We start from the raw sequence: 25,416 nt of genomic DNA, 5'->3' as shown, positions 1-25,416 counted from the left end.
AGTCAGTTTCATCGTGATTGCGGTTTCGTGGTATGTTGAAAGCCATTGTGGCCATTTGCTTGTCAATTGTCGAAGCGTCCCGTGGTAAGTGTAAACTGTATCGTGGCTCGAACTGCTCCCAGGTTTGGTTTCCAGTTCGGTCCGTCTGCCATTGATTTGCCTCCCAATCGGAATGACAAGTCATCCCATTTTGTGTTTGCGTCCTCGCGAAATAGTCTCCGCTGTTCATCCCACTGTGGACAACGCAACAGAAAATGCTCCACCGTTTCTCCCGCCTCCCCGCACGCGCATTGCCCGGAGGACACTCACTGCCTTGATGCGGAAGAGGTATCCGTTCAACCTCGCCATGTCTGTTCGTAATTGAGCAAGCGTTGATCGCTCCTTCCATGAATGTTCTTCGTAAATTTTTTGAGTGCGGTCACCAGGTAGGGCCGCATCCATTGTCTTGGAGAACCGCCCTACTCCTTCAGGTATACATCGTTCGCCTCTGAGTTTCATCTGCTCCTTATTATTCAACAGTGTGGATTTCATAACTGGAAACGGGGCGTGTGGCACAGCTCCTTGCTCTGTTGCTGCCTTTGCTTGTTTTTTGGCCGTTTGTAGCAACTTGTTCTTGTCCGGCGACTCCCAGCCCACAGTAATTGCGTTTCCTTTGCCGGTCAATTCCTCTGCCGAATCATAAATGCATTTGATGAATTCTTGTCCTGATTGCTGGTAAGGATGACTTAGCGCTGCCACCACCCCCTTGTTGCGCGTGGAGATCGCGATGTTTTGTCGATTGGTGTTGCGTATATTCCGTAACGCATATGCTATGGCAGCCAGTTCGAAATCCCATATTCATTCATTCATTCATTCATTCAGTTTATTACGCCCGGTGGAAAGCTCCAAAAGGGCAACTATAAGCCTATGCTAACGTATCCATTTCCTCGCGTGGAGGCCATAACCTTGGTTGTTCTTCGAATAGTAGAAGTCAGCAATGCGCACGTAGACTTTGTAGGATCTACCGAGAAATTTCCCTATCGCCGTGTCTGGTCAGACGAACCCGGAGATGGCCAGAGATTTTTCCATGAGGGTCTGAGCACTGCAATGGCGCTACGCAGCCAGTTGGCCATTGCCAATATGTAGAATTGTTTTATTTCATGTTCCACCTACTCTGCCAATTGGCACACCAAACCTTTGATACGGGACATGGATGCTTTGCGAAAGACGACATCGGTCCTCCTGCCTCCAGAGTATGGTCCGCCATACTGAATCGTCACTGGGCGTTACCACGAAGATTACTGACCACGGTCTGCACATGGCCCACGAGTCTGATGATGGTGGCAAAGCACTGTCGCAGCGGTCCCTGGTCATGCTTGAACAAGACCTCAGCTCTGCGATCTTGAGCTTCTCGCTCACTCCACGTCAGCAATTCCTTGTTTTGAGACTGTTTCATTTTCTTGTCCACAAACGCCTCCATGGCCATCTTTTCCGCACGATTTAGCAATCCTATTCTTTTTCTCCAGAGCGGTTCTTGGCTAGCAGGCTCATGTAAGCGTTTGCCAAAAAATCGTTCATCCAAACACTTCCAGAAAATGCTGTCAAATGCCCAGCTTTTCCGCGCAGCATAGTTTAGCCAGAATCGACCTGTGGTCCAGCTTTCCTGCATATACTCTGAAAGCGAATAGCCACTTGGTGTTTCGTTTGAATTCTGCTCCGCCCTTTCCATGGCCCGAAGCCAGACGTCCAGACACCGGCCATACTGTTGCGCCCAATCCTCCATGCCGGAGCACCACATCTCCGGGACGTCTAACAGCAGCCACCACGGTGGGTCAAGGACAAATTGTGTTGGAGCAACATATGTAAATTCCCAGTCGATAACTGTGCTGCCGTTGCCGCGTCCTTTGTGCAACAGTATGTTGGCGGGCCGAAAATCATCACACCAAATACGGAACGATCCCGCATTGCTTGGAGCTCTGCAGTAGCCTCGCCGATCGCTCTTTGACTGAGCGGACCACGTATCATCCATGAAGCCAAAGGTCGATAGCTTGCCAGCGCGAGCAAGCTTTAGAAACAGGTGACGGGCAATATACTTGTTTCGGCAGTCATCTTCATCTTTGACCAGATCATTCTGCTGGAAAGTGAGCTGCAGCATGTGCATTTCTGCCAACACGGTGTACCATTCATCCGCTGTGTGAGAAATTTTGTCTTCGGCTGGCAGCACACTGGGTGGAATATTGGCGAGGTATACCATATTGTACATGTTTTGGGTAAGCGGCCGGCCGCCCACCCCAAAAAGACCATCCTGAGTCTGATTCAACGATCCGATAGCTGCAAAGCTAGGCTGGAAGAGATGCAGTACATGAACTGCCACGTCATAGAGGTGAGCCTCAAGCTCGCAACCAAGCAGGGCCAAGTTCAGAACAGGAGCTTCATCCTCATCTTCTTCGGGCTTCGCTAAAGCGCGTGATAGCAAGCCATTGTTGTCAACGAATTCTGAAATGAGGTAGTAGCCAACGTCGGGATGCTTGCCAGAGGAGAACAGCGTGGGGATCGAAAGTTTGGTGTGCTGTGATAGGAAGTTCATCGTCGCAACTTCCAGAGAGGTTTTTTCTCTGGCAAAATAGGCCACGTGAGGTCTCGGCAGGCGAATCACTACCCGTGAATTCGATGCGACAAGCTCGAAGACGAACACGAGATTCCAGCCGCCAATGTGCACGGGGCGCACCCATTTTGCCTCGTTGGCAAAATCTGCTCCCACGACAGCTTCGAGAGTTTTGAGCGTGGCAGGACTGAGAAATGGTTTTTCCAGCTGGTCCCTCTGTTCATCAAATCGGTCCCAGGCCAGTTCGTCGTAATCTGCTCGGTCATGCATGTCGCTGGCGAAGTTGCCGCGAACCAGAATGGGGGCCTGACCGAAGAAGGTATCTCGACCCGCCCATGCGTAACACGCACGGTCTACCGATTGAATAAAAACTCGCACTGTCTGCCTATGCGACTGACGTGTATGAGGCGGTGTTCAGTGGACGCAAATAAAATCTGTCGATATATGCGGCCGGAACGAGCAATGGGAAAGGGGTACCTTCGGAAGCAACTGCTGCGAGTGTGTGGCATGGGGACCGCAAGAAAAGTGGGTAATGTGGCTGATTTGCGCCTGTCATCGGCGGGTACTTATTTAGAGTATTACGAGTTCAGCTGCCGAACCAAGCTATTTTTCCAGATGCTGTAGTTGAATACAGCCTCGTCCAAACTCAGTGCGATCACTTTTTCCTACGCCTTTCCTGACTACTTTCCCCTGCTTTGAAAGAGGCCACACCCAGTTCGTACCGCCTCTCCTCATCTTTCTCCTGTGCTTCTGCGTCCTTCGCTTCTTTCGCTTTTCGACGTCGCTCGGTGCTAGCCGCGGCGGCGGCGAAAGATAGGTCTTGACTCGTCAACTCTTGCTTCCGGCCAACTGGGCCTTGCTCATTTGGCTTGACAGACTGCTAGGCAACATTAGTACGGGCGTTTCGTTTTCCGCAATCAAAGCCCACCTGATCGGCTTGTGCTAGTTGCTGTTCGACAGCCTGCAGCTTCGCTTCCTTAGCTTTGCGACGGCGCTCGATGCTTGCGTCCGCTGCGGCAAAGGATATGTCTTCGCTTCTTAGCTCTTGTGAGAGGCGATCAGGAGGTTCGTCTTTCGACATTTTAGTCCAGTGATGCATGTATGTATGAGGCGAGCTATCGACGAGCTTTGGTCGGATTTCTCCCTTGCGCCGGTTAAATAGCAGCCTTGCTGCGGGGTCAACTCTAGGCACCGAAGCCATGGCGGCTAAGCACCGTTCACAGGCACACCACACGGGACCTCGACATGCATTGCCCTATCAACAATCGGACGCCGCTCGCGAGGACCAGTATCCACCAGTATCCACCAGTCTCCAGGCGACCAAACCGATCCGGTTTCTGGCCATACTGGTCGGAGATATGTACTCGGGAGACAGCCTGCGCGTGTCGCTAGACAATATCTATTACCAATCGCCGGCAAGAGAACAACGAAGACCTCAAGCCTCTTCCTTAGTAAGAGCGGCATCATGGTCTCCAAATCACGAAAGCGCTCGCATACTATTATAGAGGACGAGCGCGCCGACTGCCCTTTCGAACTTCACATTTCCTCGCTCCCGGTGGCACGCATAGAGAAGAATGAAAAGCCCTCGAAGAATAAGAGTAAGCCTGTCAAGAAGAGCAAGAACGTGAACACCAGTGAGGAGGTGACGTTGTTTCAACCGTCACTGTTTGAGCCGACCGGCAAATTTCGCTCCGACGCGACAATGGGCGTTTACTACCACATAGAGCCAGGAAAGGACTGGACTAGCATGACGCGATACCATAGCTTCATTCGTAAGGCTCTAATCTCGCTGGTATTGCAGTACTGTATGCTACAATAACTGACTTGTGTTATCGCAGTGAACAATGAGAAATATCTAAGTGGCGAATTTGTCTTTGTGGCAAATGATAATTGTATAGCGCGAGGTAAACTAGGGGAAGATCTGAATGCGCAAGTTGGACTATGCAATGTCTGGGTCGCACAAATCCTCGAAATTCGGGCCCTGGACGAGCGTCATGTTTATGCACGCGTCTGCTGGATGTATTCCCCCGATGAGCTGCCTGCAGGGCGTCAGCCGTACTATGGCAAGAACGAAATCATTGCCTCGAATCATCGTATGTGGGTGACCATAGCAACAGAGGCCTTTGCGCTAACTCATGCAGTGGATATTATCAATGTTTTGAGCATAGTCCACCGTGCTAAGGTTAGCCAATGGATCGAGGCGGACGACGAGGAAATCCCGGATGGCCTGTATTGGCGCCAGGCGTTCGACTGTGGCACATCACAGCTGTCTGTATGCACAAGCAACAATCCCCGAGAAAGACATCACTAATCGGCCTAGGCTATTGCTCTCATTTGCAGATGTCGAACACCCGCCCAACCTGACAAGATGCTCGTCGGCTGCACGAACAGCGACTGCGGAGAGTGGATGCACATTGACTGTTTACGTGAGGATGTATTGAAGCGTGTGCACGACCGATTAGGCGCCGACAAGCCACATATACCTGTAGTGAAGAAGACGAACTCGACTGATACATATTTGAGTATCGAGCGACAGTCTGCCCAAGCGCCATTAAACGCGGTCACGATGGAAGACGAGCAGCCCTACGACATAATTTCCGTACAAGCCGAGACAAGCACTGGTGTACTGGCAAAGTGCCGCGAAGAAATTGATTCACGGTCGGCGGAACGGTCGGCGCCAGCGATATCACAAACCGCCAGGCACAGTAAACGTGCACCCAGGAAGAAAACGGGACGTCCACGGGAGTCTGACACGAAACTATACCTTGAGCTCTTCCAGGCAACACTGCGCATGAGCGACGGACCAATGGTTTGGGAAATCAAGGATTTACGACCTAGCTTTGCTGGCAGTGCGAAGACGTGGTCAGAGTCAGTACTATGCCTGCTATGTGGCGCTGATATGAAATAAGAAGGAGCCACTACGGAACTAAGTCTTTCCACTTACCTCCAGAAGCCTTTGAAACCTCGAGGTAGGTGGAAGAAGCTAGATATGATAGATAGCATGCCTTTTTCGTATCGGTTCAGCCTCTCAAGAGCCACAGGCGTCCGTGGGTCCGACTTACTCAACGGCTTGCCATATCTACCGCCAAATTGAGCATGACCTCGAGGCCAGGCGTGCGACATATGACCCGTCCGTCAATCAGATCTGCGAGTGTGTGCGGATAAATGCCTGGGATGTCTGCCATAAATCTGGAAGGAGTGATTCACATCCGGGGCTATGTCAAAGTCTGCGACGAATTTGATGGGCTTACGTCCAGGATTCGTTGAGGCGTATGACAGAGTGATGAGACTGGAACCTACAGCCGAGTGTTGGGGGCGGGGGGGGCAACATGGCGACAAGAGGTAGAGCCTGTGCCGAATTTTCGAGTATGTATAGGCATTGTACCAGTCGTGCAGCAGCTTGGGCAGCTTCGAGGCGGTTCCTACTGGAACCGGCTCAAAGGACTAGGAAGAGAAAGGCTGAGATACGCGCCGATGCTGTCTGGATCGCTCGTTGCATGTAAACACACCGAGCCGCCGCATCATGATGTTGGCGGCCGCCTCTACCGAGATGCGCCGCAGCTTGCAGCGGTGCGCACCTTGTCCTGGAAATCCTTTTCAGTCACTGCAGTTTCAACCGCGCGGGCTGTTATGGCACCCTCAAGCCCTTCTAATTTTCTCTTTCAGTCCTGGCCTTGTAACCGGTCATTATTGACTCATCGAGTCTTGAGCACACTTTGAATTCTTCGCAACCCATTGCGTTACGCTTCATCAATCGGAAGAATTACGGGAAGTATCATGGACGAGCTCCATCGCAGCGATGGGGTATCCTTCATGACCGGCAGCAGAGTTGTGCTCTGTGGCGCGGGACTTGTCCTTGTAATGCGTCCTGAGATGCTGCTTCATGTTGTCGACGCGAGTAAACTTTTTTTGGCAGCCTGGATAGCTGCACTGGGTATCCTTTTTAGCGGTGTGAATATTCGAGTGGCGTAAGGCGTGGCCGGAGGTGGTAAAGGTCCTATCGCAGCTGTGAGAGTCGCGGAAGCGGCACAGGTAGCGCTTGGCAGGGTAGTCTTGGCTAGTAACGGGAATCTCATCCTTGTTGGAGGCGGAACGGCTTCGCGCGGAGTGCAGCGGGCGCTTGGTGTTGGAAGCGCGGCTGGCTGTTTGCGACGTGGCGTAGGAATGGCCGAGAGTGGAAGTGAGTGGGGAGGCGGCATCGCTATCACTGGTAATTTGAGAGTCATAGGAGCCCAATCGCCATGGTCGCTGGCTGGTCGGAGACGAGGCACCGGAAGGAGGGGTAGCATCGACATGGGAGACTGCATACGAAGGATGTCGGCGAGGAACCTCATCGTTAAGTAGGGAGACTTTGCGGCCAGCAGCGTCAAGAGCCTCCATTGTGATTGTGGCTGTGGTGGCAATGCTAAAGAAGTTATAGAATGCAAAACTTGATAGTAGGTGGTCAAAGCGAACAAGAGAGCAGGTTTAAATCATGGAGGAAGAGAAAAAGACGGCAAGTGAAGGAGTAGAAAGTGCGAACCGAGGGTGGAGGAAAGATGTTTCTAGTGAGAAAGGAAGCCAAGACTCGAAGTATAGCAGGAAGGACAACCCAGAGAAAAGGAAAACAGAAAAGAATATGGATTGAGACACGCAAGGTATCTTTAGAGCGTGAACTGATGGGAAAACACATGACAAGTCAAAGGCTGGCCTCGCTATAAAGCACAAGGTGCGCGACGGACATGAAAGCGAAGATGATGCAAAATGGCTGACGGGAAAAAAATCCGAGGAAGTTTACGGAACTCAAATTTCATATGACTAACTACACTCTACTTTTTTTTCTTTTCTTTTTCTTTTGCTTTTCAGTTGTCTGACTATGGAGTGGCGTACTGGTCAATACGGACTGCCAGCCAATTACCATCTTCCTAGCTGCGTCTGGAAAGTGGATAGATGGGAAAAAATTACTACTGGGTAGTTTGGGAGCCTTCCCTCGTTAGGGAAGCGGATGCCGCAAACTCAAAGCGCTTGATTGAAGAATGGGAAACTCGCAAAAAAATACACCGCGCACAGGCTGCAACGCAACTAGCGAAAACAAGGAGGGAAAGGGTCGGATATGAGCAATGTGAAGCCCCAAGAGGACACTAGATTCTTATTGATATGCAAGATAATATCATATTAATACATACATTGTCCTTCAACTATCTTTTTAAATCAGCTCTAGTTACCGGCAGCTAGCTGATTACGCAAACCGTCTTTCACCTAACCGGAAACCGCGAGCACACGTATCATCTACACGTTCTCTTCCGAGCTGCAATCTTAATAATGCCAGAATCCTCCTAAGAAGTCGACTGGTAAATATCAAGGACTCGTCACCAGATGTGTACGTTTGCATTGACCATGGCTGCGCCGTCAATCGTACTCGCGAGACGTCGTGGAATGCAGGTTTGGGTCTAAAAAGACTGTAAACGGCACGACTGGCCAGCCGATCATTTCCACTTCGAATTTCCTCTTCCATACATTTTTCATTTTGTCCAGTAAAAATGTGTCTCTTGCATAATCAAGGGTCTTCCACAGCTTCACTCGTAATATAAACCAGCTCGAGCCGTAATCGTCAAAGTCAGATGCGGGTTTTTGATAGACCATGTCTTCGTCACTCATCTCTTCGTCTCTGTCTGCATCATCCTTGCTCCAGTATACGTCTCCGTGACATGGTATCACTGGCAAGTTTGGGAACACCCTGCGCCATTCCACTGCAAGTCTTCCGAGCACCTCAGTTTGTAACAGATGTTTCGGACGCTCGAACCAAATAGCATACAGTTGAAGACCCCTCAGGAGCGATAGAGGAGATGTACCACATAGCGTCGTCAAAGAGATGTCGACGCGGGCGAACGGAAGCTCGAGAAAAGTCAACCGGGGACAACAAAGAGCAATTTCTTCGAGTATCGCGCCATCCATTCGAAATTTCGACAGGATCTCTAGGCCTTCCAAGTAAGGAAGACTCCGAATGATGGATAAGAACGTGTCTCCCACGAAGTCCGAGGTTTCTGCGTTCAAAATGCTGCCTAGCCGCAGATATCTCAATTTTGGGCAGCCCCGAGCGATCCTGATAACTTCAGTTCCGCCGATCTCGTGCTCTCCAAGATCGAGCGCCCGCAACGCGCAACACATCCCTATATAGCCAGCGGCCTCAGGTGTGATGCAGCGAGCACTCGGCTCAGATTGTTCAACGGCAATGATTTGAACATATTTAAATTTCAAAAGTTGTTTCAGACAAAGTGGGTGGCACGTTCGGAGATATAAGGCCTTCAGCAGAGGCCATGCGGTTTCGTTGTCAGCGTTCATCTGATTGGAGTTGTCAGAATTCTTCAAGATATCGCAATGCATCCCCGTCAATGCTAGAACCTCGAGTGCTGTCTGTTCTTTCAAACTCAAAAGCAAGTTGTCCGGGATCGCACCCGTGGCCTGGTTGGTGCTGAATTGACTCTCGAGATGTAGGAAACGCAAGCTGCAATTTGCCAGCAGCTCACAAAGCTCATCAAAATCTTCATCATTCTCTGAATAGTAGATCGCTAGGGCCCGTAGATTTTCGAAGGTTTTCTAGACGCGGTTAGCCCATTGCACCATTCGCCGCGTCGAAGTCTCACGACGTGCCATCGGAACACCCGAGCCCGGTTGAGGACTGAAACAATCTGCTAAAAGTCCACAGTACGAAATATCTATGGCCAGAAACTCTATGCTTGTCTGCACAAGCAGATCGGCCGCTTGAGAAAAGTCTTCTCCCATTATCTCAAAGGGAATCGTCAAGCTGGAGAGACAGGTCCTCCGAGAGGAAAACATAAGCTCGGTATCGTGACGGCGGCGCAAAGCTCGACATTTCTGTAAACAAGCGATACGACGTGTTGGGTGGGCTATTTCATCGTTACTAGGCGCATTCGGGTGGAGCAGTAGATGTTTCACGAAGCCCATGTTGAAGGCAAACCGTTCTCGCGATGCAACAAGCAGGCAATTTAAAGACTCAATATCAGGTGAGCGAAATTGTGTATCTGTCAAGGATCCGCGGTAAAGAATTCTCAGGGCCTCCTCATTCCAAACTTTATTAACGCATGCGCAAGCCAGGAGGTCTGAGACATCACTCAGATTCTCAAGGACATTGCGGACGATTTCGCATAGCGCCAGTGCCGTCATTTTCGATGGTTTGTGTCGAAGAAGCAATGGCATTTGAACTGGGTGGGTGTTTGAGTCGAGATCACGTGAGGTGCTGCTGCAGGTCAGCTGCCCCAGATTTGTGAACATAAAGATGATACTACTATATTCATACTACGGTGTTCATTCATGCATAAGTCGTGTCTGTTGCATATAATTAAACATCATGTTTAGCGCTAAAAAGACGGAGGTGGGCACGCAAAGTGTGTGATTTCTTGCTGTCTCACTGGTTCCAGCACAAACGCTATGCCGCTCAGCTCTTCGCAGAACCCAACCAAGCTCAATATGGGTGTCGCTAGTGCTCTTAGTGAGTGTAAGCTAGCCGGTCGGGTATATCTGAACCGCTATTTATGGCTCTCTAGCCAACAGTCAAAATACAGCGCACTATGCTGGAAACCTGCGACACCTATAACAGTACCGGTACCCGTAAAACCCCCGCTATGGGTGTAGCTAGTGCTTTTGGTGGGTTCTAGTTACCTAGCGGGTCACATCTGAACCGCTATTTCTGGCTCGCTAGGCGGCAGCAGGAGGAAAATGTCCATTTTCTCCCGGTTTATCACTTTTTGCTCTGTAGCGTTGTGTCCCTTATTATTTGTGTCAATTCGTATCAATGAAACCCAGCATTTCTGGTACCCACACCCGTCATTCACCTACAACACAGTGCTCGAACTACGTCTTGCCAAAGCTGCGACGTGCTATCGAGCCCTCACATAACTGAGGTGACAGCTTTAACTACAAGCTCTATTTCCCATTAAAAACATCACCGGGCATTGCAAACAACATCCCCAATTCACCGTCAAGATTTGCAGCCTTTTATTGCCAGACTCTGTGTTCGTCTTGCGCCTAATTAGGCAACAATAACAACAACGCAGGCATCTCACAACAATGCGAACACGCTCTACGGGTATGAACAACACACTGCTGGATCCTGGTCTATCCGCCATGCTAGCAGGAACCAATCTGTCCATCGACCCAGGCACTCTCCTGCAACAGCAGCCGCTTTTTGAAACAGACACTGCCTCTTCTCGCACAATACCCATCTCATCCGTGACGCGCTCAACCGCGCCCGACACACCCGAGACGGAAGACGACGACGTTCCTGAAGAAGAAGAAGTCTCTGACACACCAAAACAGCCCACCACGAGGAGCAAGGCGAAATGGCTAGCAAGTCAAGAACAGCCGCTACATCGTCGAAGTCTAAACGGGGCGGCGCCACCACAGGCACTGCAGACAAGCGGCGCAGGCGCAAGCTCGAGCGCAACCGCGCCGCTGCCTCCAAGTGCCGTCAGCGCAAGAAGGAGTGGCAGGACGGCCTCGAGCGCAAGAAGATCGCGCTCGAGACTACATATAAGGCCCTACGCAGCGAGACGAAAGACCTCATGGAGGAGGTGGCCCAGCTCAAGCACCTTGTCATGGGCCACGCCGCCTGCGGCGACGCCAACATTGACAATTGGATCCGTAATGAGGCGGGCAACTTTGTGCGCCGCATGAGCGGTAAGCAGAATGCACCCGTGGTGTCGGCATCCCCTGTGTCGGCAGTAGCAAAGTCTATTACCAAGATGCGGTCTCCGACACAGGGTCAGCTGACGACGACGCCCGTCATGACCGGTATGTAAACGCGGAATGGGGTGGTCGGCACAAATAAGCAGCCGCTTACGATGTACAGACACCTTGAATAATATGCTTGCACCTATTGCTTCCGAAGCGCCATTCAACACGACCGCCAACAATGGCCTACTACCCAGTGCCAAACATCTCATCAACCAAGAAATTGACACTTTAAATCCATATTTGATGCTGGAATCGTCGATGCAGACACGATTAGATGGCATATTTTCCTAACTCCTCTGACTTGCTCTGTCAGCATACTCAAAAATGGCTGGATCTCGTTCTGGCATATTGGGCTGAGTTGTTTCAGACGGTAGTGTTGACTTGGAGCGAGCACAAGACTATGAAGGCAGAAACGTGGCCAACGGTTTCTATAGACAACTGCTCCTGGCTGTAAACCCTCCTTTTTCTGCGTTGCTAATATTTGTTGAAAGGAAGCACTCATTGGTGCAGATGTGCAAAAGAAGCCGGCAGATTCGACTGCCTATTTCCCGCTGCCAGGGAGTGTGGTCTGGCCAGCGCCTCTCCGTCCGTAGCTTGGAACGGTTTGCCACGGGCGATCTGTTTTGCGCCCATGCTGCATGCCGTTCTTCAATCACCTGCGCTCATTCGGGCTCTTCGTCACCCTGGCGCTCCAAACGTTTTGCTTCTACCGGCGCATGTACCAGCTCAAAGTAGGCATACCCGAAGAAATCATCCAGCTGGTGATCAATAGTGGCAATGTGGCCACAGTCGCCGGCTCCTGGATCGCCGGCCAAGGACACATGTTTTGGAACGTCATTGGCAGCGTGTTCCAGTACACCTGTGTTCTTCTTGCGATGGCCACGCTGACCGCGAATGCGCACATCTCAAAGGCCTTTGAGAGCCTGGGAAAGCTCGTCCGCGCCACTGATACGGGGCTGACGCGCGAAGCGTTGTCTATGGCGCGGCGCCTGCTCAGTCTCAACACGGCAAAGAAGCGCCGGGAGCTGGAGATGCTGGAAGCAAGCTACCAGGATTCGCCACCGCAGCCGGAACCTACTGCGAATTGGTCTGATAAGATGACCTAGGATATGGATTGGGAGTATGTCGAGCAGTGGAGCAATCACATTGGGAGCCAAAGCACCTAGGAGCCACCCTAGCATGTCGTCACCACCTCGAGTCTTCCCTATAATTCTTCGAGTTCATCATTGGGAATATTGTTATGCTCAAAACCAGCTTGAGGTCATACTCTTTGTCTTTTACATTGACCTTGCGCTGTAACAGTTAAAAATAGGCGGCACCAGCGCTAGTTTACAGGCCCGCGGGCCTATTAATTAGTGTAAAGCACCTGGAAACGCCCACTAACACCGCCCATCGTTAGCTGTTACAGTGTGCGCTAATTTTTAATGACAGAAAGTGACCTCAAGCTGGTTTTGCACATAAAAATAGGATATCGGTTGCCTTTGAACGATGATAGAACAAAGGTCATATTGTAAGAATTGATCCGGTCTCACTGATGTCTTGGGGAGCCCTGACGCGATGGGAGCCTGTCAGCCAACAAGCTGTCACTGAAACAGTACCCATTCCAGCCCCAGGATCTATCGCTCATAATTCAGACGCGGATTGCTGCCTCACAACAGAGACTCTGGATCAAAAAGACTGAAGCTCCCACCTCGCTCAATATCATTTTCCTACCTAATTTTTGATACTCTAGACGGATCGGAAGCCCTAACGTAAGTACAAATGCGTCAGTGTGTACATTATGGTAAAGCCTGCACGGCCTAATATTCCCGAGTGGAGATATGTTGGGGGTGGTAGGTACAAGAGAATCTTAGGTGGTGACGACAGCGATGGTGGCGCTGAGCCTGGCAGTGACTGAACCAATCTTCAGGGTTTTCTTGCATAAAGTTCGCGAAGGCAGATGCATCCTGGGGCTGTTCAGGAGGGGCTGGACGGGACGACATCGTGCTCAGCGTCCTATGGTTGGGAGCTACGTAATGTTAGGGTCGGCGGGCAGCGGGTAGGACGGAAAGCACACAGGTGCGTTGAATTAGGTCTATTGCTACGGTTAGGCACTCCTCAGGTAGAGCAGGCTCTATGTACAAAACGTAGCTCGAAGAGCTACAAATAGAATTCCTTGGGGTTCTGGCTAAAGATAGGAGCGCACGCGCGCGCGCGCGCCCCTGTGTGTGTAATGAACGTACGTACTGCGCCATAGAGTAGGCTTTAGACGTGCTATCGGTGAACCAGTACTCCGAGTATTGTCTCCAAGAATCATCGCGATTCAATGCGGCCAAATTTCCCGAGTGGCGCTTCCCGTGCCGCAAATTCAGTAGGAAACCGCCTCTAAAGATATAGGCCGCCTATTTTTCCGGTTCCCGAGACATAAGTAGGGTGATGGTGGTGCGAGGTCCGTGCGGCCAGGATAAATTGAGCGCCCTTGCCCAACAGCAGAAGGTGCTGACAAAACTCGACAATTGACAGAAAACGAATGAATAGCTCACGACCTCCCATGTTGAGCCCTGAAAACCTAGCATCAATCGAAAAGCATGAATCCTTTACTTGAAACTCCCATTCTGCCGCAGGCAGCCTTAGCACTCCCAGTAGTGGGTGCAAGGCACAATGCCGTCAAAGGCGAAGCGCGTAGCCGTGGCGTCCACAATCAAGCTACCCTTCAACACCGACCCTGGCGCATGTTACGAAAAAGTCGGCTGCAGCCTCCTAGGCCCAGATGGCCCCTGGCAAGCACCCTTGGTCCGAGTTGGCGGCGACGACGGCCCTCAGCTACCACTGTACCCCAGCTTATTCTACGGGAACTCGATTCTCACCACCGAGGGCGGCGGGTTCTATGACCCGGCCAAGTCGTCAGCAGCGCGCAAAACGGAGCTGTCACATCTGGAAAGTGACGAATTGAAACACTTAATGTATGGCTTCATCAACCAGACGTCAAGCACGGTAACGTCGTATTTTGACAGCATGCAGCTGATATCGGCGTCGTCGGATGATGTAAGCATCAATACAACCATTTTCGCCACGAGCGACTGGAAGTACAAGACCGCCAACGGCTCGTCATTCGTCCCAAGGGTGGGATACTTGGGACTCGGGACCTACAACCTCACCGATGCGGACAGCGTGCCTCCCGGCGTGCTGGACCAGGTCAAATTCCAGGGCATCATTGGCACCAAGACTGTGAGCATGCATCTCGGCAGTGCGAAGCACGAGCAGAGCGGCTCATTCATCCTCGGCGGCTACGACAAGAGCAGGGTGCTTCCTTGGTGACAACTTATGCGCCTTTTGATATAATCAGTCTGCGAAGTAGCCTCAATTGGGCTGTTCGGGGTTTTGGGAACCCACAGTTGCGGAAGCTCAGTGGCCTCTTCAACAGGTGGCGGCGTCCGCGGCCTCGGATCTAGCCGTGACAAGACATCTTTTGGATTAAATGGAATAAGACCCGCACCTCTAAAGGCACCCCGGGGCGACGGCGATATGGTTCTCCGAATAGAGGGCAAGGAGTCCGATGGTCTCTGGGTTGATAACCAGGAAAAGGGTTGCCAGCGCGGCGCGCTCCCAAAGACGACGAGGCTGTCGGATCTGATCTCGCTGCCGTGGCTTCTGCAGCGCATCGTCACCACCTTTGAGGCGCCGCCGTGTACGAAAGAAGACGGCCACAAAAGCACCTGGTCGTTTCTTCTCTGGAATGTGGAAGATCCCACATGCGCCCTCATCATCGAGGACCACAAGGGTTGCCCCCAGGCCTACTTTTGCGGCGGGAAAAAGGCTAGCAACGAAGCCCTCCAGTTGCTTCAGTGGCTCGCCGGTACAAACTGTCCGCACCCATATGATTACACGCCCTGTGGGATGGTTGCGTAACGAGGAGGCAGTCTATGGGATGTGTGGGATGTTCGCGGAAAAAATGGGAAGTCGCTGTACGCAAAGTATTGATAGTCGGTTTTTGTATGTAGAAGTTATTTGAATGTAGAGAGATATTAACTTCTAGTACCCACGTTCAGGCCCTTCACCCGTCAGCGTGCTCTGGGTGATCCGTCAACCCATAGTTTTCTGGTCAGGATTTCCTCATCCCTACACACACACACTGCCACCGCTGTCTATATTCCAGTTACCAAGCGATAGAAATAGCGTAGGGATGATGGCAGGGAAACCGCCTCGGAAGGAAACAGAGGCCGGTCAAGTAGGGTGAAAAACCTACGCAACTAGCCACCGTTGTCTACAAGGGCAGGCCTTCTAATACACATGACTATTTAGTTCCGGAGGTCCGCGTGGAAAAGTAGATACTGCCAGCTTCGCAGAGAACGACGAACTGCTCCCAAAGTCGTCTTGTACGCTGTTCGTGCCACGATAGACGCTGACGGCGAAAATCGCGGCAGGTGGCCTGTAAAAATTGAACCCACTAACGAGCCGCTAACGGCTTGAAAATTGGGAGAAATTTATATGGGGAGAGTTGGCCAGGTCTGATCCGTGAACATGTGGATTGTCGGTGCAGGGTAAGCTCTGACCGGATAAGCTATGATAAAGACAGAATGCTTGAAACTGATCTAATCTGTTATAGAAACTAATGCTAAGGATATATTTGATTTCCAGAAAGAATCAGGCTTATCTCCAACATTCGGGTTCTCATGCTTAGAAACAAGAACGTTCGCTTCTTGTCCAGACACGTAACTCATGCGTAGTTTCCCAGTTTTCGAGTAGAACCTTCAGCAATGATTCCCTTATTTCAACTTTGCTAGCAATACATACTCGTAGAGGGCATAAATAGCCATTGTAAAGACAAATAGTGCTCCAACAATAGCCATCGTCACGATTGCGGTCACTGACCATTGTCCGCCTTGCATGCAATAGACGTTCACCCTTCTCGAGAAACAGCCTCACCACCTCGACGTGGGTAGAATTGACATGTTGACGATAGGGGGACACAGACCTGCGTTATACAGTGTCGCGATGAAAGGCAATGTGCCCAAATTGCTGTAGGAAATAGGTGGCATCCATCGTGCTGATCGATGGCATCCCTTGCTTCAATTCATGACACTCAATACCTTCACTCCCGATTAACAGGAAGGTCTTCTACCATGCAGTGCCTCGAAATTTCTTCCTGTCTTTCCTAATTGTAGGAGTCAGAAAATCATCATCCACATCGCCCTGAAATTCTGCAAGAGGTGGGTGGCTCTTCATCTGACGGTTGCAACGCTGCAGCGCTGTCTATATACCGAGAAGCTTATTCTGAAACGACTGAGCCGACGCTGTTAGGGTCGACAGATGATGCCTCAGATTTGCTCGGTGTCACGGCAAATGTTTGCCCCATACTTCTCCCTTGGTCCTCCTTAGATACATTGGCGAACCATCCACCCGCCGTCAAAATCGTCAGCCACTAAGTAGGGCTTGCGACAAGCTCTCCTCGCCGCTGCTGGATGGATAGTCCGCTGGCCGCGCTCCGTTTATCCATTCCCAAAATTCGTTCTGTTGAATATCGGCGGAGAATTCCGTAATAACGTCTGGCATGTTAATACAGAAGTTGTCTTTTGCAATACACCAACTTAATTGTTCCTCAAAACTCCGTTCAAGTAAAGCCTTATAAAAAGATGGGAAGAGAGGCCCTTTAAGAAGGGTGCAACAGAATTTCTCGTGCCTATGCATTAAAATATCGACAGCGGTGCTTCGCACGTGCCGGTCCTCGTCCTCGTCGTCGAGCCGCGCCGCCACGGCCGTAAGCACGTCGTCAGACAGTGTCGCCTGCCCGCCTAGGGCCTCGACAGCGGCCAATCGCACGCCCCCGTCTTCGTCGTCTAGCCGCGCCGCCACGGCCGCGAGCATATCGTCAGGCAGCGCCACCCGCCCGCCTAGGGCCTCAACAGCGGCCGATCGCACATGCCGGTCTTCATCGCCCAGCCACGCCACCACGGCCATAAGCACGTCGTCAGGCAGCGCCACCCGCCCGCCTAGGGCATCGACAGCGGCCCATCGCACGTGCCAGTCTTTGTCATCCAGCCGCGCCGCCACGGCCGTGAGCACGTCGTCAGGCAGCGCCGCCTGCCTGCCTAGGGCCCGGACAGCGGCCCATCGCACGCCCCCGTCTTTGTCGTCTAGCCGCGCCGCCACGGCCGTGAGCACGTCATCAGGCAGCGCCGCCCGCCCGCGTAGGGCCTGGACAGTGGCCCATCGCACGTGCCTGTCTATGTCGCCTAGCCGAGCCGCCACGGCCATAAGCACGTCGTCAGGCAGCGCCGCCCGCCTGCCTAGAACCTGGAAAGCGGCCCATCGCACGTCCCCGTCTATGTCGCCGAGCCGTGCCGCCACGGCCGTGAGCACCTCGTCAGGCAGCGCCGCCCGCCCGCCTAGGGCTTCGACAGCGGCCGATCGCACGCCCTTGTCCTTGTCGCCGAGACGTGCCGCCACGGCCGTGAGCACGTTGTCAGGCAGCGCCGCCCGCCCGCCTAGGGCCCAAAGAGCGGCCGATCGCACGTCCCGGTCCTCGTCGCCAAGCCGCACCGCCACCACTTCAGCGATGCTTCGCGGAATTAAGGCTCGAGAAGCTAGTGACTGTAGAATTATTTTCTGAACATCACTAGACTTATCGAGTAGGGCAGTCATTAGGGCTACCTCTGGAAACTCGATTTCACTTGCTAGCATCGCGCTTTTGTTGAATTTGCATTCAAATAACAACCACTGTGCCAACCGATCCTCTAGGGCCGGCCCCGTTGGCAAGCTCGATATTTCGCTCAAGCAATGCATGACCAGTCGCTGATGCGTAGGACCCAAGAGGTCAAGCGGCTCCTCCTCGATTTTACTCATGAAATCTGCTGCCTGACCGCTGCCGTCCAGCAAACCGGCAACAAACCGCCAGAATATGTCATAGTGAGCTGTGTATTTGTGTCTTTGAAGAAAATCCATAGGGTGGCTTGCTTTTGTCTCTGTGTCCTTATTACTGAATGTAAGACACTGGAGTTGTCCTCCCTGTTCCTTCCACTGCCGCACAAAATAACGTGCCGCAAAATACTCTTGAAATGTCAGGTGTATGAAGTGGTAGTTTCGGTGCTTAATGTTTGCTGCCATGTCTGAAGTTCGTAAGAAAGACAGTCGCGAAAGTGTCTCATCGAGTGACAAATCTTGTAGGGGGTATAATTGGACCACACTTGCTCGATGTACGGGCGCGAAATCTATTACACCATTGTGTAAGCCATTGAACGCAAGGCATTCAACCAGCGCAATCTCAGCCGTGACTCTGCCCTCGATCTCAGCAGCATGAGCGTCTTTAGCATAACCCTCCTTGACCTTCTCCAATCGTACAACATCCTTCTTCCATAACTTTTGCACGATAGAGTTATACATGCCAGTCATGGTGCTTGGCACAGTTTCCGGATCGAACTCTTCCCAAGTGTAACAAAGCGCATCCAATTGGATTGGGATGCGCACAAGGCCCTGAATGAGCCAGCGCTCTTGAAGAAACGACCGGACCTTGTCGACTTTGACCTGATCAGTTTCGCCCGTTTCTGGATTCGTGAAGGATATTTCGATATACTCGTTCACCTGATCGGGGCCGAATCCAATGGTTTCCAACTCGAGGTCCAGGTTCGGCGGAGCCTTGGCGAATGGTCGGGACGTGATGATAATGTTAGGCCGCTTTAAAAGCTCGGCGAGAAAGCAGTGTATTAAATACCTTGTTCTCACTTCATCGTGTGTTCCAGTAATAATGCAAAAGAGAGTGGCATGGGTATTTGCCGGTTCAATATCTCGTGTGCAATTCAGATTTGCTGTACTGTACAGATATATCACATTTCCCACTGTACCAGATTTAGATCAACCCCGGATTCTTGTTCCGCTCGGTATCCCCCGTTACAGCCTCAGTCCATTCGCTCTCCGCCGCTGCCGCGGAACCGTGCAGTACGTGATCATGCTGTAATGTTGATTACCTCCTTACAAGAGTCAAGTAGAAATAAAAGAAGAGAAGTACCGACCGACTGCTTTTTGAACTCGAACTCGAACTTGTGATCGTGAACACGTGAACGACCAGAGCTGACTGTCACTTTTATGGCAGTTAGCTCACAACCTTGTGTGATCACAAAAAGACCAATGTCCAAATACAGTCTACGCAAATCTCAATTCGAACTCGCGCTGAACATTATTCAGTGCGTCTAAAAGCAAAAAGGAGAGGCTGTGCTTCATATCCGTCTTGGCCTTCTTGGTCAGCGCAAATCCGTTATTGATTACTCCTAGTTCAAGGCAAGAATCGGGCCAACTCCTGGGCGAAAAATAGTCGAATAGGAAGAAAGAATAGTGGAAAATAGCGTGTAATATTGCGCAAGATTGTGCATGCCTTGGTGGAGATATATTACATAGCACGAAGTAGCTACTCGCATGGGAGTATTTGGGGAGCATCCTGTCGATACAGATTGTAGCAAGTCTAGCTGTTCATAGGCTGCAGTTTCAATTCGAATTGCTATCGACGCGGCCTTCACAGTGGGAAAAGCGCTTGTGAAAACGCGCAGATACTCCAAACCCTGGGCAAAATAGAGAGTCCTGACGTTGGCCCCCATCGCGATTGGCGCTGCCGGTATGGAGTATCGAACACATCGCGTCTCCAGTTGTTGGATAGGGGGTCGAGAACTCTTCTGGACCTCCCACGCTTCTCTGCACGGCAAATGAAGCTGGGCCCGTGTCGTGAAATTGACCGTAAAGCGCTCTGTGTCCAACTCGCGGATGTCGATTTTTAATGTGAGGGGTTGCCATGCATACAGGTATTCCCATATCAGCCTCCGTAATTCCGGTGGTAGTCGAGCTGTTACGTTATGTGAGGCAGTTAGCTGTCATTGATTCTGTTATTGTTGAGAAGCTTGTCCTCCTAATCTGCTAGACGGGTTCACGTCATTTATCTTAGTTTGAAGAAGGCGTCCCAGCCACCTGACGAAGTCAGGGAGGCTGGCCAGCCTTCCAACCTCTGACATCCATGAGCTTATGACATCCAGCAATTACGTCAAGTCTGCTTGCTTTTTCAACAGAGGCAGAGTTATCCGACAACAATAGTACGCGAGCGCTTTCGCGTTTTGCAGACCATGATGCAGCTCGTGCTTAGAAAGAGTTTTGAAGGCTTCGTTAGTGTGCTGGGGATTGGTAGTAGATGTTGTCTTCGTGAAAACGGCATGCGCAGCTAGGAGTCTCTCAATTGGTGGGTCGTTCAAACCTTTTTAGCGTCGATTTAGTACTCAGCTTCAGGGCGTCCAACATAGCTATGCACGCAAGGAGACTATGTGATGCACATAATGCAGAACATGTTTTACTTTTCTTAGAAAACAGTCATTTGTGGCTGCTCGGCGTTACTTCTCTGTTAACCACAAAATAACAAATGGTGGATACGAAAGCCGAACTATGGCAGAAAATAGACATCGCAGGAAACTGCCAATTAACCTAGAGTCCGACCGTTAGTCAACGAAAATCGTAAAATCGGGTGGTATGGAAGGCCAGGAGCGGGCGCAAGGTGCGGCAACGAGCGGTAGGTACCGGTAATAAATTAAAAAGGTTAAAATAAGAGGTGAAGTAGTGGACACATACGGCGCGAGGGGAAACGGCCGGAAGCCACTAGCTAGAGCCTATCACCAGAAATCGCTACGCCAGAATATGCCAGTGTCCAAATATGGACAGCAGACGAGCAGATCCGGGCATTTCAAGTACAAGCCAAGGACAGCACCAAAAGGCCAAATCTAGGACTTCCTATTAAGGATTAGGTGAAATATGCTACTCCCACTTTTACCACACTTCCATTTCTGGCTTCCATATTGTTCGCACTTCTAAATCTGGCCCATTTCTACAGAGTGGGCTGCCTTTCCTCATCAATCACACTAGGGCATGACCGTCTTAACTATAGCCGAAAGGGCGCCATCACAGAGGCCTGGCGATAATTTTCTTATACAGCGCATCCTATAACAGGGTGCGTAAAAAATAATAATAATTAGAACTATGCTCTTCAGTCATCTTACGATGAGCCTAATTAGGACTGCCCAACCAGGTAAGCGGTGAATAGAGCTAGTGCATTCATAAAAGGTAGGCGGTCAGCAGGAGATGAGGTGCCCCCATCCCAAACTGATAGGCGGTGACAGACAAGAAAAGACCTTAAACAGGTTGTAGGCAACACCTCTCCGCTAGAGGCAGCAGGCGGTGGAAGTCGAAGAAGCATTGTAGACTAAAAGGGGAAGGCGGTGGATGAGAGGCGGAGTCACCGCCCTGTTGTCATCAAGAGATACTCATCACAGCATCGTGAGCAGGCTGGCCGCGAGGCGAGCTTCCTCAGCCGCATTCAACACGTATGGAGTCCTATCTGAAGACCATCACAAAATGCATACTTATTTCACTAGGAGAATATCGTTGTCTTTCAGAATTCTGACTCCGAGTCTGGTCTTATCTTTGCCCATTTCAACGGCCGGTTGCTGTCGGATGAGCATAGCCAGCTTAAGCTTACATATCAACCTTATAGCATGTTTCACCTCCAAGGTCAGCGTGCATGTATCCATATCGCAATCCAGGTATAAGTCAGAGCTCATCGGCTCCAAAGGCTCCATATGTAACTGGATCCTGGTATTTATGCGAGCGAAATCGGCGCTGATATGGACCGAAGAATTCGCGTATAGTATCGTTGAGAGCTTGCCAGGGAATGTGCATATGCTCTGCGGCAATGGCGCGAAAGACGATAGCTCCCTTGTCATCCAATTCCCGCAAGCCGAGCCAGTCCTCCAAGTAGAGACGGCGCTGACGAAGTGGGACATTGCTGTTAGGAGTTTTATCTCCAAACCACGATGACTCACGCGGTATAACCCGACTATCCTGCTCAAACATGAACATGACAAACTTGGCTAGGCTAGCCAATCGACTCGCGTACACCGAGTTCTTGCGCTCTCGCTCGTTATTGATATCAGCGAGGAAGTTGGAGCCGTCGAGATACGAGGCGTAATCACCCAGGTCTCTGAGGTACTGTGCAGGAACCACACGGCTTTGGACAAAGCTGCTCCAATTGTTGAAGCGGAGGAGAGTCATGGCGCTCTTACACGGCCAGTTGGTGGGCGCACAATCTGGGAGTCTGGCGATGCCGTTGTGCTGGCTGCCAAAAGTGACCAAACTGCGGACTGGAGGCTTGTTGCAGCGCTCCACATAGGCCCGAAGAAACAGGCCGCCTTGGGAGAAGCCGATGGCATCGATAGCGGGCGCGAGAGACAAAACGGGATGCTTTGCTAACTCATTACAGACTTTATCGAGCTGCGATGAGATGTTGCCGAGGTAGACACTGTACCAGTCGTCATCGACAATGTTATTCATGATGTTGTAGACAAATGTGCCCGGATGAATATCGCTGGCCATATCACCAACGGGCGGAAGTACAGCATTATTCAAATCATGGCCGAGGCCATTCCATATGACCAGTGGCAAGGGCAAATCATTGCGTGGCAGCGAAGCGGCGAGGCTGAGGGCAGCAGCTTGTAGGTGGCACGCTGTAGTGAGTAAGCGAAATGTCATTATGTAGTAGAGTAGAAAGATGCTGCGGTACGTGTGCAATATAGCATGTAGAGATATTTGTTTGACAAAGAATGGGGGCAGGGAAGAGGACTGTTTTAAAACATTCTGCGAAAGACTGGAAGAGGCGAAAACTTTGCGAGTTAAGTAATGAATGTGAGTTGATGCCAAGCAAAAACGAAGCCACAGTGGTGTGTGCGCAAGCTCAGCTGCGTCAGGGGAGCTGCTTCAGACACGCGTAACCCTTGAGGTCATGTTAGTCGCGCCACTTCTTGAGGCACACGCGGTAGCTACAGGCTATGAAGTTTTGCTCCCTCATTTTCTGGCAATTTTCTTTTTGCGTAGCCGAATCAGAGGCTGCCTGTCTCATAATTCGTTCCAGCCGCTTCACAGCTCCCACGCATGCCTCTGCCCCATGAAAGGGTTTACATTCGTCGCAGCCGCTATGAAGTTGCTGAGTAAGCGGGATGAATTGTTCGAGTTTTGTCCGTGGCGGCGGGGCAGAGGGCGTTGTACCACAAGCCCCTGTCAAAAAGACTTGGTCGGTCCCGGCCAGCTATTGAAATAGTCAGGGCTAGTGTAAACTTGTACTGAATTTGTCCACGGTGGGACGATTAACTAAGAGCATTTGCCTTCTTCATCGTTGCGCCTTTCCCATTTATCCCCCCCTTCCCCCCCCTTTGTTGTTCATTTGATCTTGTTTCCAACATCTATTAACCAGTACTGGGCAATGGCAGCACAGATACCATCAAACGCGTCCAGTCCTCTAACAGAGGATACTCATCTGCTGTCTACCCATCATGTCGAATACAATCAGCGTAGCCCAGATGTGGCACTGCATCGTGTTCCCGCTTCGATTGCCCGACGGCTCTACATTTCCCATTTCTTGTCGACTTGGAACTCCCGCGTCTTCGAGTTCGGCGCAGTCCTGTATCTCGCCGCCGTCTTCCCGGGAACCTTGATGCCCATGTCGGTCTACGCTCTTGTTCGTGGCCTGTCTGCCATTCTATTTGCCCCAGCTATTGGGCTCTACATTGACAATGGCAATCGTCTCGAGGTCGTGCGCGTGTCGATAGGTGAGCGAAGGAACCCCACTAAAACTCGCAGTCTCCTGCGCCGTGTGTACAAAAACCAACCCGTCTGTGTTAGTGTACCAGAGACTTGTGGTTGCTGCGTCGTGTGCTGTGTTTTATATCTTGGCAGTTGGCCCGTCAGCTGGCTCCGCCGCAAGGCTTGGGATGCTTGCTCTTGTAACGTTTTTTGCTTGCATCGAGAAGCTTTGCTCTATCATGAACCTGGTCTCTGTGGAGAAAGATTGGGTGAGTTAATACTAGAACGGCATGATACCGGCCAAGGATGGATCTGACGTGTGAATAACTAGGTTGTCGTTGTCGCTGAAGAGGACCCAGAAGCACTCAGTATCATCAACGCTCAGATGAGAAGAATTGACTTGCTCTGTAAGCTATTCGGCCCTCTTTTCATCGCTCTACTGGACGGCTATACTTCCCGGCTAGCCATTATTGTCAACTTTGGCATGAACGCCGCATCCATCTTTGTTGAGTATTTTGCTATTGCACGGGTCTATTATGATGTACCGCGGCTACAGGAAGCAAAGGTGTCCAAGCTGCCAACTAGTGGATCAACAACCTTGCAACACGTCTCTAAAACCAACTGGACCGTCTTAACTACTCTTTTCAGCAGGTTCAAACAAGACTTTTCGTTATATTTCAAGCATAAAGCGTTTCTCCCGTCCATAGCCGGAGCCGTTTTGTATCTTACTGTTTTGAGCTTTGCTGGCCAAATGGTCACTTTTCTACTCTCGGTTGGCTACAACTCTACGCAAATCGGAATGGCGAGGACTTTGAGCGTCGTTTTCGAGGTCTTGGCCACCTGGGCTGCCCCTTGGTTGATGGGTCGTATCGGTCCCGTTCGAGCTGGTCTTTGGCTCAGTACCTGGCAGGTATCTATGCTCTTAGCAGGAATTGCCGTGTTTTGGACATGTGAGCAAAACCCTCTTCTCTCAGCCGGGGGTTTGGTTGGCGGAACCATTTTAAGCAGGCTGGGACTTCGTGGCTTTGATCTTTGCGTTCAATTCATAGTTCAAGAGGTAAGGAGCACAATGGACATGGCCGAAAAGGCTTCTTTTCTGTTCTTTCTTTGGGATACAAGCTGACAGGTTGGCATTTCTCGGTAGAACGTTGAGGCAGAGAGTCGCGGCGCATTCTCTTCCGTGGAGGCGGCTTGGCAAAATGCTTTTGAGCTCATCGCCTATGCAACGACGATCATCTGGCCCAAGCCCAGCCAGTTCAAGTGGCCATCACTAGTCTCACTGATTGCTGTTGCGTCAGCAAGCTCTGCCTACACATTCTACGTCTATCTCTGCAGGAAGCATTTGCTACATCTAGAAGTCGTGACGAGTTTCCTACGGAGAAAGAAGAGCTAAGCGTCAGGAGCGGTCCGGAGTGGCACACATAAAACGCCAACTTGGCTGTTGAATTTTACATGAAGTTGAGATGAAAATATTACTAAATTAAAGCCTGTTTACATTAATATAGAGTATAAGATTTATCAAT

The 25,416-nt window shown here is 51.0% G+C and overlaps 10 protein-coding genes across 10 annotated transcripts; 5 read left to right on the top strand and 5 right to left on the bottom strand.

The window, feature by feature from the left end:
• Nucleotides 1–1,255: 1,255 nt before the first annotated feature.
• LMH87_001441 (uncharacterized protein) lies at nucleotides 1,256–3,683 on the bottom strand (the record flags this gene model as incomplete). Its single annotated transcript, XM_056192714.1, has 3 exons — nucleotides 1,256–2,969; nucleotides 3,307–3,464; nucleotides 3,513–3,683. 3 exons carry the CDS (start codon nucleotides 3,681–3,683, stop codon nucleotides 1,256–1,258), a joined length of 2,043 nt encoding a protein of 680 aa, XP_056049823.1.
• Nucleotides 3,684–4,049: 366 nt separating this feature from the next.
• Nucleotides 4,050–5,492, top strand: LMH87_001440 (uncharacterized protein; the record flags this gene model as incomplete). Its single annotated transcript, XM_056192713.1, has 4 exons — nucleotides 4,050–4,356; nucleotides 4,423–4,677; nucleotides 4,726–4,856; nucleotides 4,905–5,492. The coding sequence occupies 4 exons, from the start codon at nucleotides 4,050–4,052 to the stop codon at nucleotides 5,490–5,492; spliced, it is 1,281 nt and encodes a 426-aa protein (XP_056049822.1).
• Nucleotides 5,493–6,334: 842 nt separating this feature from the next.
• LMH87_001439 (uncharacterized protein) lies at nucleotides 6,335–6,964 on the bottom strand (the record flags this gene model as incomplete). The annotated part of the gene is made up of 1 exon (XM_056192712.1): nucleotides 6,335–6,964. The coding sequence occupies one exon, from the start codon at nucleotides 6,962–6,964 to the stop codon at nucleotides 6,335–6,337; it is 630 nt and encodes a 209-aa protein (XP_056049821.1).
• A 1,930-nt stretch (nucleotides 6,965–8,894) lies between these two features.
• Nucleotides 8,895–9,400, bottom strand: LMH87_001438 (uncharacterized protein; the record flags this gene model as incomplete). The annotated part of the gene is made up of 3 exons (XM_056192711.1): nucleotides 8,895–8,905; nucleotides 9,091–9,160; nucleotides 9,215–9,400. 3 exons carry the CDS (start codon nucleotides 9,398–9,400, stop codon nucleotides 8,895–8,897), a joined length of 267 nt encoding a protein of 88 aa, XP_056049820.1.
• A 1,523-nt stretch (nucleotides 9,401–10,923) lies between these two features.
• Nucleotides 10,924–11,608, top strand: LMH87_001437 (uncharacterized protein; the record flags this gene model as incomplete). The annotated part of the gene is made up of 2 exons (XM_056192710.1): nucleotides 10,924–11,374; nucleotides 11,433–11,608. The coding sequence occupies 2 exons, from the start codon at nucleotides 10,924–10,926 to the stop codon at nucleotides 11,606–11,608; spliced, it is 627 nt and encodes a 208-aa protein (XP_056049819.1).
• A 425-nt stretch (nucleotides 11,609–12,033) lies between these two features.
• LMH87_001436 (uncharacterized protein) lies at nucleotides 12,034–12,423 on the top strand (the record flags this gene model as incomplete). The annotated part of the gene is made up of 1 exon (XM_056192709.1): nucleotides 12,034–12,423. The coding sequence occupies one exon, from the start codon at nucleotides 12,034–12,036 to the stop codon at nucleotides 12,421–12,423; it is 390 nt and encodes a 129-aa protein (XP_056049818.1).
• A 1,534-nt stretch (nucleotides 12,424–13,957) lies between these two features.
• LMH87_001435 (uncharacterized protein) lies at nucleotides 13,958–15,205 on the top strand (the record flags this gene model as incomplete). Its single annotated transcript, XM_056192708.1, has 2 exons — nucleotides 13,958–14,610; nucleotides 14,692–15,205. The coding sequence occupies 2 exons, from the start codon at nucleotides 13,958–13,960 to the stop codon at nucleotides 15,203–15,205; spliced, it is 1,167 nt and encodes a 388-aa protein (XP_056049817.1).
• Nucleotides 15,206–16,711: 1,506 nt separating this feature from the next.
• On the bottom strand, nucleotides 16,712–19,240 carry LMH87_001434 (uncharacterized protein; the record flags this gene model as incomplete). Its single annotated transcript, XM_056192707.1, has 2 exons — nucleotides 16,712–18,967; nucleotides 19,223–19,240. 2 exons carry the CDS (start codon nucleotides 19,238–19,240, stop codon nucleotides 16,712–16,714), a joined length of 2,274 nt encoding a protein of 757 aa, XP_056049816.1.
• A 2,628-nt stretch (nucleotides 19,241–21,868) lies between these two features.
• On the bottom strand, nucleotides 21,869–22,846 carry LMH87_001433 (uncharacterized protein; the record flags this gene model as incomplete). Its single annotated transcript, XM_056192705.1, has 1 exon — nucleotides 21,869–22,846. One exon carries the CDS (start codon nucleotides 22,844–22,846, stop codon nucleotides 21,869–21,871), a length of 978 nt encoding a protein of 325 aa, XP_056049815.1.
• A 727-nt stretch (nucleotides 22,847–23,573) lies between these two features.
• On the top strand, nucleotides 23,574–25,286 carry LMH87_001432 (uncharacterized protein; the record flags this gene model as incomplete). The annotated part of the gene is made up of 4 exons (XM_056192704.1): nucleotides 23,574–23,919; nucleotides 23,993–24,162; nucleotides 24,225–24,950; nucleotides 25,038–25,286. 4 exons carry the CDS (start codon nucleotides 23,574–23,576, stop codon nucleotides 25,284–25,286), a joined length of 1,491 nt encoding a protein of 496 aa, XP_056049814.1.
• Between the last annotated feature and the right edge of the window lie 130 nt (nucleotides 25,287–25,416).

This window comes from Akanthomyces muscarius, chromosome 3 (assembly GCF_028009165.1).
Source record: "Akanthomyces muscarius strain Ve6 chromosome 3, whole genome shotgun sequence".
Taxonomy (NCBI): Eukaryota; Fungi; Ascomycota; class Sordariomycetes; order Hypocreales; family Cordycipitaceae; genus Akanthomyces; species Akanthomyces muscarius.
The sequence above is the reverse complement of the archived record's forward strand: the minus strand, read 5'-3'. Positions and strand labels throughout refer to the sequence as shown.